General features: G+C 40.3%; 1 protein-coding gene across 5 annotated transcripts in view; it reads left to right on the forward strand.

Annotated features, from left to right (window-relative positions):
- The window catches only part of LCK (LCK proto-oncogene, Src family tyrosine kinase), a 178,563-nt gene that overhangs the window by 114,456 nt on the left and 50,533 nt on the right, over positions 1 to 13,574 (forward strand). For all 5 annotated transcript variants that reach the window (XM_069757039.1, XM_069757037.1, XM_069757035.1 and 2 more), the window contains 3 exons: positions 204 to 279; positions 6,539 to 6,629; positions 8,556 to 8,654. In XM_069757039.1, the coding sequence (XP_069613140.1) occupies positions 204 to 279; positions 6,539 to 6,629; positions 8,556 to 8,654 (266 nt within the window). The remainder of the gene's footprint in view (positions 1 to 203; positions 280 to 6,538; positions 6,630 to 8,555; positions 8,655 to 13,574) is intronic.

Genomic DNA, 13,574 nt, shown 5'->3' on the forward strand with positions numbered 1-13,574 from the left:
GATTTATGGTTTCTCATAGAGAGAAATGTGTAGCAAATCGGCAACAAAATTTGTGACAAATCCATATGTGACACAATTTATATATTTTAGCATACTCTACATTTTTATTACGATGACACTACCATAAGCTATAGAAGGTCACAAAAAAGACAGAGATATATTTACATGTGAATAATTATTTCTTAATTTTATTGCCCTCTCAGATGATCATGCAATATGATATACAGGATCCATTGGTCTCATATATGTCTCAAGTTCCTCCCATTTCGCCAGTGCATGGTAAGTAAAATATATTAAAAAATTAGTCCAACATTGCTGTAAAAACATACCACAAAGCTAAGTCCCACAAAAGAGATTTTTTTAAATTTGCAACATGTCATTTTCTCTTGCGGCAGATAAGCATTTAATTTGTGGATTTTCACTATATAGACTTGAGTGAGATAAAGTAGTAAGAAATAACAAAATGCAGCAAAAATGTACTTAAAACACATCAAATATGCATATGACTTTATCAATAAAGGCTTATCAAAACCAAATAACAGAGAGTATCTAAAAACAAGCAATTTTTTAAAAACATGACAAAACAAAAACAGAAAAAACCCCAGCTGAAAAAGCGCAATAAAAAATGTGTACAAAATGAACTTAAAGGGAACCTGTCACCCCAAATTCGAAGATGAGCTAAGTCCACCGGCATCAGGGGCTTATCTACAGCATTCTGGGCGACGCGCATCGGACCCAAACCGCAGCGGGACCGCCCCTGGGTGAGTATAATCTAACCTCTTTTCTCATCTTTCAGGATACATCGGGGGCTTATCTACAGCATTAATTCTTAACCCATTATGGTGTCATGCACGGGAGATGGAGGGCATAAGGGATGAAATACAAAATAACCCACCTATATGATACATTAGACAATCATGGGATATCCTTATCCCTTGTGAGAGATGCACTCTTTAAGGCTTCTTTCACACTTGTGTCGTTTGGCATCCGCAGCAATGCGTCGTTTTGGGAAAAAACTTGTATTGCCGACGGATCGCGAGGTATGGCCATACGTCGCGTCTGTCGTGCACTGGATGCATTGTGTTTTGGCGGACCTTCGTCACGAAAAAACTTCCAAGGGAACGTTTTTTCGTACGTCGGTTCCTGCATTTCCTACCGCACATGCGTGGCCGGAACTCTGCCCCATCCTCCCCGTGACTTTAGAAAGGGCAGCAGATGCGTTGAAAAACTGCATCTGCTGCCCACATTGTACCGAATTTTCACAACGTCCGTCGGTACATCGCGCCGACGCTTGGCGACGGCCCGTACCGACGGAAGTGTGAAAGAAGCCTAAGAGAAAAAAGAATAAGAGATCACTTTAGAGTACAATATAGCAACGTGGTGGCAAGCCACAAACATAGGGAAGGAGCACCTACCAGTTTATTAGACTATATACAGTATGCTGGTACAGCATCAGCTGCAGGGCTGGCTTGTCTAAAAAAGATATAGTGATACTAGAAGTCAGTATACTAGAAAAGCATGTATGGTTCAGTGAACAGAGGGGACTTACCGAAGATATACAGTACAGACCAAAAGTTTGGACACACCTTCTCATTTAAAGATTTTTCTGTATTTTCATGACTATGAAAAGTGTACATTCACACTGAAAGCATCAAAACTATGAATTAACACTTGTGGAATTATATACTTAACAAAAAAGTGTGAAACAACTGAAATTATGTCTTATATTCTAGGTTCTTCAAAGTAGCCACCTTTTGCTTTGATGACTGCATTGCACACTCTTGGCATTCTCTTGATGAGCTTCAAGAGGTAGTCACCGGGAATGGTTTTCCAACAATCTTGAAGGAGTTCCCAGAGATGCTTAGCACTTGTTGGCCCTTTTGCCTTCACTCTGCGGTCCAGCTCACCCCAAACCATCTCGATGGGGTTCAGGTCTGGTGACTGTGGAGGCCAGGTTATCTGGCGTAGCACCCCATCACTCTCCTTCTTGGTCAAATAACCCTTACACAGCCTGGAGGTGTGTTTGGGGTCATTGTCCTGTTGAAAAATAAATGATGGTCCAACTAAACGCAAACCGGAAGGAATAGCATGCTGCTGCAAGATGCTGTGGTAGCCATGCTGGTTCAGTATGCCTTCAATTTTGAATAAATCCCCAACAGTGTCACCATCAAATCACCCCCACACCATCACACCTCCTCCTCCATGCTTCACGGTGGGAAACAGGCATGTAGAGTCCATCCGTTCACCTTTTCTGCGTCGCACAAAGACACGGTGGTTGGATGCAAAGATCTCAAATTTGGACTCATCAGACCAAAGCACAGATTTCCACTGGTCTAATGTCCATTCCTTGTGTTCTTTAGCCCAAACAAGTCTCTTCTGCTTGTTGCCTGTCCTTAGAAGTGGTTTCCTAGCAGCTATTTTACCATGAAGGCCTGCTGCACAAAGTCTCCTCTTAACAGTTGTTGTAGAGATGTGTCTGCTGCTAGAACTCTGTGTGACATTGACCTGGTCTCTAATCTGAGCTGCTGTTAACCTGTGGTTTCTGAGGCTGGTGACTCAGATAAACTTATCCTCAGAAGCAGAGGTGACTCTTGGTCTTCCTTTCCTCGGGCGGTCCTCATGTGAGCCAGTTTCTTTGTAGTGCTTGATGGTTTTTGCAACTGCACTTGGGGACACTTTCAAAGTTTTATCAATTTTTCGGACTGACTGACCTTCATTTCTTAAAGTAATGATGGCCACTCGTTTTTCTTTACTTAGCTGCTTTTTTCTTGCCATAATACAAATTCTAACAGTCTATTCAGTAGGACTATCAGCTGTGTATCCACCAGACTTCTGCACAAAACAACTGATGGTCCCAGCCCCATTTATAAGACAAGAAATTCCACTTATTAAACCTGACAGGGCACACCTGTGAAGTGAAAACCATTCCCGGTGACTACCTCTTGAAGCTTATCAAGAGAATGCCAAGAATGTGCAAAGCAGTCATCAAAGCAAAAGGTGGCTACTTTGAAGAACCTAGAATATAAGACATAATTTCAGTTGTTTCACACTTTTTTGTTAAGTATATAATTCCACATATGTTAATTCATAGTTTTGAGTGTGAATGTACAATTTTCATAGTCATGAAAATACAGAAAAATCTTTAAATGAGAAGGTGTGTCCAAACTTTTGGTCTGTACTGTAGGTACAGGACAGATATATAACTTGGTAAAGTGTTAGCCAGTGGATAGAAAAATATTTAGAATTGAGAGTCTTCAGAGGTTGATACCTTTTAATGGCTAGCTGAAAAGATGGCTACAAACTGCAAGCTTTCGAGTCTACTCAGGTCTCTTCAGGCCTAGACTAATAGAAATTCTGAAGAATCAAATATTTATGCACAACACAGCACAGAAAAATGCCATAGATAAGACAGGTGACGTGAAGCAGAATTATCATTATGGGAGAGGGATAAACATTTGTGTCCATAAATGTTGGAACAGTTCATAGATAAGAAGTGTGAATGTTTTATTGTCCTCTGATTGGGGTATGGTACTGTGTTATGATGACCCCACATGGTCTGAGGAGCAAATTCCTTAGTTGATGTAAAAAGACAAAAAATCCATGTGACACATTCATTTCTGCACTGAGAGTGTCAAAGGTCATCATTAGCTTATATTCCCAGATTCTTCTGTCTCTCTGAGATTTGAAGTTACCTTTTAATACAAGTAATTTCATGTCCACAATGTTATGATCGGGGAGACAAAAATGTTTGGCCACAGGTAGATCCATTTTTTTTCTCTTATTGTATGGCAATTAAAGTTCATCCTTGTTCTCAGTTTCTGCCCTGTCTCCCCTACATACAGACCCCCAGTTGTCCATTTAGTACAAATAATTAAGTACGCTACATTAGAAGTGACGCAGCTGAAAGTACCTGGTATCTTGTACTCCTGATGTGAATTGGGGATCTTTATCTTGTCCGCAGTGATTATAAATGGTCAGGTTTTACATTTTTTCTGGTTGCAAGGAAAGGTTCCTGCAGCTGTTGGAGGGGACAGCGACCTTCTGACAATAATGCTTCTTAGATTTGGGGGCTGCCTAAAACACAGTAGTGGGGGTTTGGAAAAATGGATTGTAAGTGGGGCATCTTTTTGTAGTAAAGGTTGTAATTTCTGTGGAGTTCCCCTTAGCACCTCCAGATTTGGATTGTAGGTGACTACTAGAGGCACCCGATTATTTTCTTCTTTAGCCTTGTAATGTAGCAGGTGATTCCTTGATATTCTAGTTGCTCTAGTAATTTGGTTTTGAATTGTTCTTGGATGGTAGCCCTGATTCAAAAAGGTCTTTCTGAGGTGACCAAGGTGTTCATCTCTATCCATGAGGTTGGAACATATACAATTGTATCTGATGGCTTGGCTGTAGACAATAGAATTTTTTATGTGTTTTGGATGGAAAGTGTCCCATTTAAGGTATGTTGGATGGTCGATTGGCTTCTGATACAGGGATGTTTTCAAAAATTTAATTTCAGTGCAGGAGTAGTTGAGTGTTAAGTTGATGGTAGGATGAAATGGATTAAACTGTTCATGGAACGTCTTTAGTTGTGGCTCAGACTCTGTCCCAATGATTAAAATATCATCAATGTAGCGGTACTAGGCCAGAGGCCTGATGGGACATGAGGACAAAAAGTCACTTTCAAGCTTGGTCATGAAACGATTTGCACTGTTATGATGCGGTGGTTTAGGAGCAACATGGAACGAGCTCTGAAGGAAGTGGTAACTGTACTGACCGCAGTCCCTAAGCTCAACACCAGAAGTAGCCGTGGAATGCTCCTAACTCTCCCTAGGCATCTCATCACAGCCTAAGAGCTAACTACCCCGAAAGATAGAAGCAGGAAAACTATCTTGCCTCAGAGAAAATCCCCAAAGGATAGATTAGCCCCCCACAAATAATGACTGTGAGTGGAGAGGGAAAAGACATACACAGAATGAAACCAGGATGAGCACAGGAAGCCAGTCTAGCTTGATAGATAGGACAGGATGGAAGTATAAAACCTGTCCATGGCAAACTGTGGGGCCATTTTACTTCCCATTGCTGTGCCAGTCTCCTGTAGATATATTTTGTTGTCAAATTCAAAGTAATTTAATGTAGAATGTCCCTGTTCTTGGACTTTCTGGTATCAGGTCATCGGCTCTTATGGATTTGTCAAGCAGACAAGATACTAACTTGTTTAGTTCCTTGTAATAGTCCTGTGTAGGATCCGACTCTGAATTTTTTGCAGTAGCGTGTGTCCATAAGTTGTCTATTTGCTTCTTTCATATAGTTTGTGGTTTTCTCGTCTTTCTCCTCACCTTTTTCATGGGTACTTCATTTGAGCTCCAGTCCACGTTAATGACGGATGGAATTTTCTTGGTTAGTTTCAAGTGTGAATATAATGATTCATTTTATTTTTTATTTTTACCAATGACATTCAACAGGATAAAAAAAATTTAAAACTCCACCATAACCACAATAAATATCTTATTTTTATCAGAAAAGGAGAAAAAAAAGAGAAAACCCAAAATGATAATTTCATGAGTATATTTTATTAATTTTTTTATTTTTACTCATTTTTACTTTAAATAAAAATACTTTTTTAATAAATAAATATAAATACACATTAATTAAACATTTAAAGGTGGAGGTTGATCTTATCCTTCAGGAGAAGCTCCTCTGATTGGAATGGTGGCTCAGGTAGGGGAGGGAGCATAGTGGGGATTGTTCTCATCCTCAAATAACTTCTTGTCCTGTCATTTCGTATACATTTTTATTTTTCTTTTCTCTTTCTGATTTCTGAAAAATGAATGAAATTTTATGAGATTGGTAATTAATTCTAATCATGATACCAACAATTTATGTATATGTCAAAAATAACTTCTTGTTATGTAATACTGCATTATCAACTTTGACATTGTATGTCACATGTCAGAAGACTGTTTGGCGCAGTTATACGAATTCTGAATGTATATAAGCAATGCAATGGTACCGTTTGTCATATCTTTCTGTGGCCATGAGCTTTGACACGCGTTGAATAAACCACCTGAGTATTTCACAACCATATCTGTATTCGTCATTTGTCACAGCAGCGTGGATTTCATCCACATTTATCTTTTATAACACTTTAATAGATTAAATAAAGAAATCAAATGGGGAAATTTACATTTTTCATTTAGTTGCATAATTCTGCACACTAATAGTTGCCCAATACTTCTGCACACATAAATACTCTCCTAAGAGAGACAAATCCTCACTTTTACTTTCCTAAATATTCAGGTTTACTAACCTTTTGGGCTGATTGACAGCTCTGCAGTTGTTCAATAATAAAATTAATCAAAAATACAAATTGCCTACTTTGAATCTATATTTGGTATGTTATTTTTCCAAAATTTGGTATAATTGGGGGCACAATACAGATAAGATGAACATTACTATGCAAAATTTAGAGTAAACACATAAAACAATTGTAAACTTTTCATGTTTCGCATTTTGAGTGCAGTCTTTACAGAATAATTTCTCTATTGCCCAGATAAACAGGTAGTGGCACTGTTTGACTACACGCCTGTGCATGATGGTGATCTTGGCTTTCAGGCTGGAGAGAAGCTGCACATTCTGGATTTGTAAGTGCATACATGACCAATTGATGTTAGATTTCTTATTTCACCCTTACTCAAGTAACTGTTGTAAATTGAATATGCAAATTGCCTCTTCTGAGAAAAAGAGGACTTAAACTCTATCGCGCCACCTGTTGGAAGTAGCAATCCTACAAGTCACAATCAACCCTTTAACGAGTCGTGGAATATGACTTAGGATAAAAGCCAAATCAGTATCTCAATTCGAATTTACAATTCGGTTGTAAATTGATGATTGAAGAACTGACAAATGTAGATTTTTAGGGTCCAACGCTTTAACTCCTGCCTCTTTTCCCAAATTATACTTACAGAAGTCTAGGAAGCAGAGAAGCTCATTAGCAGGGTCAATTCTCTACATGGTTGCTTTAGCTATCGCTGTACGTGCAAACTACAAGTGCAGCGCCCCAGGGTCCTGGTCATTGCAGTAATATCATTTTCCTCTAGGGGGGAGTGATGTTACGGTTGGAGGCAATAAAGGAGATCTCTTTACCAGCTACTACAAACATACAACACATTTCACACTCCAGTCCACCAGGGGGAGCTATGATCCTATTTATTAGGGCGGGCACTCTTCACACATTTAGGTAAAACTGGTGGCATGGATAGGAAGCTAGGCAGTTGCTAGCTGAGCTCCGCTCAGGTAGTTGGTCCCTGACAGGGGTGGGATTCTGTCAGAGGCCTAGACAGAAGATCACGGAGCTGCGCCTGCCCCACGTGCGACAGTTCCTAAGAACGAACACAAACAGAGAACTGTATTGTAGAGAGTGAGAAAGAAGTCATAGCAAAAGGAGTGGAAACCAGAAGGAGTTCTGCCCTGTACAGGCTGCCTCCTTCTGAGGCGCAGGATCCCGGAAGCCGGAACACCGAGGGAGCAACAGTCCTTTATGCCTTGCTCCAGAGACCGGCAGGACAGCTAATTGCAAGTTACTGATCCGCCCTATACCCAGGAGGCAAGGTGGCACCCACAAGAGGCCGGGGCATGATAGAATCCCTGTAAAAAGTCTCACGCCACCGGTCATACGAGTTTGTCCTATCCATCTGGGGGCCAGAGAGAGATAACATTGATAACATCTACAACATCTGTGAGGACCTTATAAGAGGCTTAGCAGTAAGGTACTACAATGCCAAGGCGCTAGAGGAAGGCTACTGATTTCCACCTAGATAAGGTGACTCTGGATTTGCCTCCAAACCGGCCGGACTCTGCCTGCCTTGTGCTCTGGACTGTGGATGCTGAAGCCTTCAGTAAAAAGGTAAAGAGACTGCAACCTTGTGTCCTCGTTCTTCACTGCGCCTCGCACCATCCACCATCTTACACACTGGGAAGCCCTGGGGACACACTTCACCTGTGGGAAGGTATACCATCTAGCTGCCATAACATCACCCCAGCGGACCCCTTAGCATCGTCGGTCACCCTGACCGAATACCACAGGTGGCATCACGAACATATTCCTTTAAAGACCCTTCCCCTTTTACTACGGACGTACCGAGGGCCACGGACCGGGTCAGCCACCGTGACATCCCCCTTGAGAACCGAAGGATCCGGTACTGAGTACCCCTAGCCCTTGGGGGCACTCCACAAGCACCTAAGAACCTTATATACCTGTTGGCTGATAGACATCAATGCTTATTCCATGCATTTGGAAAAGAGGGAGAAAGATGCTACCAGACACCACTGGTGGGGGCTTATCTCCTAGGAGGACAATAGGATTAGGCATATGAATTCAAATCTACTGATCCTCTTCTTTTCTGACGCCATGGGGAACATTGGAAGGACTTCATACCAATTAGATGGTTGGCCAAACCAAAATCAAGGGGTTCATCCAAACTGGGAGTTCACTAGAATATAATGCTGATGTCACCTGGGTTTTATTCTGCTGTATAATCATAGCCCTAATGACATTTTATCCCTTTTAGAACCGGAGAGTGGTGGAAAGCTAAGTCCTTGCGTACAGGACAAGAAGGACTAATCCCATTTAATTTTGTAGCTTCAGTAGCTGGAATTGCAGCTGAACGGTGAGTATCCATTCATGTGAAACAGCAATGCAAGTATTCAGAAATGACACTGTGACTTCGTGCTGACTTCTTTAATGCCTTTAACATTTTCTTAAGAAAATATTGTTTCTAGTATTTGTCTTTTTATCATTAGAAGAAGGAACAAGGTTTCTATGAGATAATAAGGGAGTCTAGTGAGATCATGATGCTCTAGTCTGGTCCATAACTATCAATTATCAAAATGAACTTTTTTTTTCAACTAGAAACATATTATTACGATAATGCCTCCTGAATATCCTACTAATGAGTATTATTATTGTGATCAATGTAGTGAGACTGTATGGTTGTAGATTCATGGCTGCACAACATTATTATCTATTGCTTTTTCCATATTTCTGTCATATGAGTAGATGAATATTTTACTCCTAAAGTATCAATGATATGAGTTTGTAAAAGTAAAAGCAACCGTCCAACCAGGAACTTAAAAATAACATACAGTATATGTATGCTAATAGGTTAAGGTTATTCTTGTCTGTTACCGTATATATTTTTCTATATGCACTGCTTAGCTGGTTTATAGCTTAGCTCTATTACAGCAGAGCTGAGTTCTGTGACTACAGTTTGCCTACAGGGAGTCTGTGGTAGCCTAAAACACACCCCCAGCCTCATTTTTAGTTCAGGCTGCTGCTCTCTTGCCTTCTCAGATTGGCTAATGTGTGTCAACGTAAGTACATGACAAGCAAGGATTAGGAAGTGAGTGCATGAATGGTGGAGGAAGGGTAGTGGGTGGAGGGGTGTTATGCCACAGATCATCTATTTCTAGATTTCCTTCTAAATTACACATGATGATGTCTTCAGTCCTCTCTTATTGTTGGCAGTACTGAAAGGACTATCTACATTTTAGCTTTTTGGAGAAAAGTTAAGGCTATGTGCACACGTTGCGGATTTGCCTATGGAATTTTCTTTGCATCTCTTGGCAGAAAATGCAGGTCAAAATCTGCACTTTTTTATGCAGATGTTGTGCGTTTTTACTGCAGATTTGCTGCGGATTTCATGTGTTTTTACCCCTGCCTTTTCCTATAATGGAATGGGTGCAGAAACAATGCAGAAACACCAAAAAAATTGACATGGTCCTTTTTTTAATCCACTGTGGATGCACGGAAAACACGCTGCGGATCCGCAGTAAATCCGCAACGTGTGCACATACCCATAGAGTCCTCCACTTTCATAGATTACTCTCCATTTCACTCTTGCTTTTTCCTGCTATACAGTAGTGATGTACCAACCATATCTTACAAGGTCTCCATTATGATACTTCTATTAGATGTAGCTAGAGATTGTATCACAGTACTACAGAAATGTCGCTTCATTTAAACTTCAGTTTCAAAAATTGGAGAATATGTGATCCATAAAGGATCTAGCTTTTCTAATTAACAACCAAAATGCATAATATATTTCTTTCCTGCAATCAAAATGACTCATTTTTCAAGACCTGACATTACAGGCCACGGAGTACAAAACATTATTGGTACAATAAAATTTCTCTTATAGGATTTTTTCTTTAGCCTTGGAACTAAATGTTAGTTTCCTACATGACACTATAAGTTTTACATATTTTTATGATGTGCAATCCCGTCATGCTTTACAGTATGTTTGTATTATTTTGTATAGAACTTCTTTATTCTAGAGGTTATGCCTACTTTTCTTAGCTTGATTCATTAAAGGGAACCTGTCACTTTAAAAGTAAAAGCTTTTTACCTGCAGATTTGGGGTAATCTGCAAGTCAGTGGTGTATGATGTCTGGCAGTTTTATTAACTAACCATGAATTTTAACTCTATGAATTCTCGAAACTAGCGGGAGTATTATAGTTAAAGTCTGAGACCATTAGATTTTTAGCGCAGCATTAGTTCATTAGTTCATAGTATAATTGTACTGGTCTTATTGGAGCAAATAATAGAATATATATAATAATAGAGATCAGCAAAGCTTTTGAAATTTAAATTTTCTAGCTTCACCGAATGAAAAAAAAAATTATTCAGAGCAAATCAATTTGTGGCAAATCGCAAGTATTCCAGTTGCCCTGAAAAAGCATGTATAATACTCTGAGGTCTCCAAGTAGTGTATTCAACTCATCCAAGTGGTAACTTTCCTCTAAGTGGAGTGGGACAATCAAGCCTGACATGCTGAGGTGAGATTTTTAACCCCTTAGTGACAGAGCCAATTTGGTACTTAATGACCAAGCCAATTTTTACAATTCTGACCACTGTCATTTTATGACGTTATAACTATGGAACGCTTCAACGTATCCCACTGATTCTGAGACTGTTTTTTGTGACATATAGTACTTTATGATAGTGGTCAAATTTCTTTAATATAACTTGCATTTATTTATGAAAAAAAAGAAATTTGGCAAACATTTTGAAAATTTAGCAATTTTCAAACTTTTAATTTTTGTACCCTTAAATCAGAGATTGGTGTCACACAAAATAGTTAATAAATAACACTTCCCACAAGTCAACTTTACATCAGCACAATTTTGGAAACATAGTTTTTTTTGTTAGGATGTTATAAGGGTTAAAAGTTGACCAGCGATTTCTCATTTTTCCAACATAATTTACAAAACCATTTTTTTAGGGACCACCTCACATTTGAAGTGAGTTTGGGGGTCAATATAACAGAAAATACCCAAAATTGACACCATTCTAAATACTGCACCCCTTAAGGTGTGCAAAACCACATACAATACGTTTATTAACCCTTTAGGTGCTTCACGAGAACTAAAGCAATGTGGAAGGAAAAAATGAACATTTTACTTTTTTCACAAAAAATTTACTTTGGAACCAAATTTTTTTTTTCACAAGGGTATCAGGAGAAAATGAACCACAAAATTTGTTGTGCAATTTCTTCTGAGTACACCGATACCCTGTATTTGGGGAAAAGCCACTGTTTGGGCACATGGCAGGGCCTAGAAAGGAGGGAGCACCGTTTGAATTTTTTAATGCAAAATTGGCTGGAATCAATGGTGCGTGCCATGTCGCATTTGGAGATCCCCTGATGTACCTAAACAATGGAAACCTCCCAATTCTAACTCCAATCCTAACCACAACACACCCCTAACACTAATCCCATCCATAACCATAACTCTAACAACAATCCTAACCCCAACATTCCCCTAACCCTAATACCAACCCTAAAGACAACCCTAACCCAACCCTAGCCCGACCCTAACCCTAGCCCCAACCCTAACCTTAATGGAAAAATGGAAGTAAATACTATTTTTCTTTTTCTTTTTTTACCTAACTAAGGGGGTGATAAAGGGGGTTTTGCTATACTTTTTATTTTGATCATTGTGATAGGGTCTATCACAGTGATAAAAATGAACCAATAGGAAAAATTTCCTAATGTTGCCGGGTGCCAGTCGGCAGATCTCGGCGGACGCATTTCTTCCCGGAAGAGGCAGCCAGCCGAGGGACATCACGGGGGGATACAGGAGGGTCTAGGGACACCGGATGTACCAGGGGGTATCGGTGTACCCCATTTCTCTCTCCTCTGATGTGATGGCATCAGAGGAAAGAGAAAATTAAAGAGAGAGAAATTAAATGGGAAATCTGACTTTTTTGCTTGCGGTCACCGTTATTCCGTGAATAACGGTGATCGCAACACTGAGGTTGGTAACAACCAACCCAAATCATGTTCTCCAGGTTCACGGCTACCCCTGTATCCACTTATTTCTCAGTGCCATTAAAAAGCAGCGCTGAGGCATAAGTACCTTCAACTGCCGCTATTAAAAGGCATATCGGTGGTCATTAAGGGGTAAAGCTGCAATGTTCCTCTGAGAAATATGTAAATCCCTAGGAACCACTTGCATCCCCATCAGACACCTCTGACTCAGCCAAACCAGATCTCACACTTTGCACTGATGAGGGGCAGTACCCCAAAACACAGTGTCTGCAAATTGAGATTTTGGTTTTTGCGTTTATCCTAAGTCATGTGACAAGGCTTATTATAGAGTCAATATTGACTTTTAGGATTGCTACTTCCTATAATTAGCACTAGAGTTCCAGTTATCTTCCTCTCTGAAGAGACAATTTGCATATTTCCCAGAGAAGCATTGTAGCTTAAAAGTCTCCTCACCTCAGCATGTCAGGTGTTATGGACCTGGTGGTTAGGAGCACCAGGAACGACCTGATGGTTAAACTCACACAAGACAAGCTCTGGGAAGTGGGAACTCTGCTGACCGCAACCCCTAATCCTATCACACAACTAGAAATAGCCGTGGAGCGTACCTAACACGGCCTAGACGCCTCTTCACAGCCTAAGAGCTAACTAGCCCTAGAAATAGAAAATAAAGCCTACCTTGCCTCAGAGAAATTCCCCAAAGGAAAAGGCAGCCCCCACATATATTGATTGTAAAAAAAGATGAAAGTCACAAACACAGAAATGAAACAGGTTTCAGCAAAGAGAGGCCCAACTTACTAAACAGACTGAGGATAGGAAAGGTATTTTTGCGGTCAGCACAAAAACTACAAAAAGACCACGCAGAGTGTGCAAAAAGACCTCCGCACCGACTCACGGTGCGGAGGTGCCACTCTGCATCCCAGAGCTTCCAGCTAGCAAAACAAAATCATGATAGCAAGCTGGACCAGAAAACAATGAACAAATAATAACTAGCAGGGACTTAGCTTCTGCTGGAGTAGACAGGTCACCAGAAAGATCCAAGAGCGAACTGAACCAGTACAAGAACATTGACAGCTGGCATGGAGTAACGATCTGAGTGGAGTTAAATAGAGCAGCCAGCCAACGAATAAACTCCGTCACCTGTGGAAGGAACCTCAGAAGCAGCAGCACCACTCACAGCCACCAGAGGGAGTCCATGGACAGAACTCGCCGTAGTACCATTCATGACCACAGGAGGGAGTTCGATAACAGAATTCACAACA

Source organism: Ranitomeya imitator, chromosome 3, assembly GCF_032444005.1.
Source record: "Ranitomeya imitator isolate aRanImi1 chromosome 3, aRanImi1.pri, whole genome shotgun sequence".
In the NCBI taxonomy this organism is placed as follows: domain Eukaryota; kingdom Metazoa; phylum Chordata; class Amphibia; order Anura; family Dendrobatidae; genus Ranitomeya; species Ranitomeya imitator.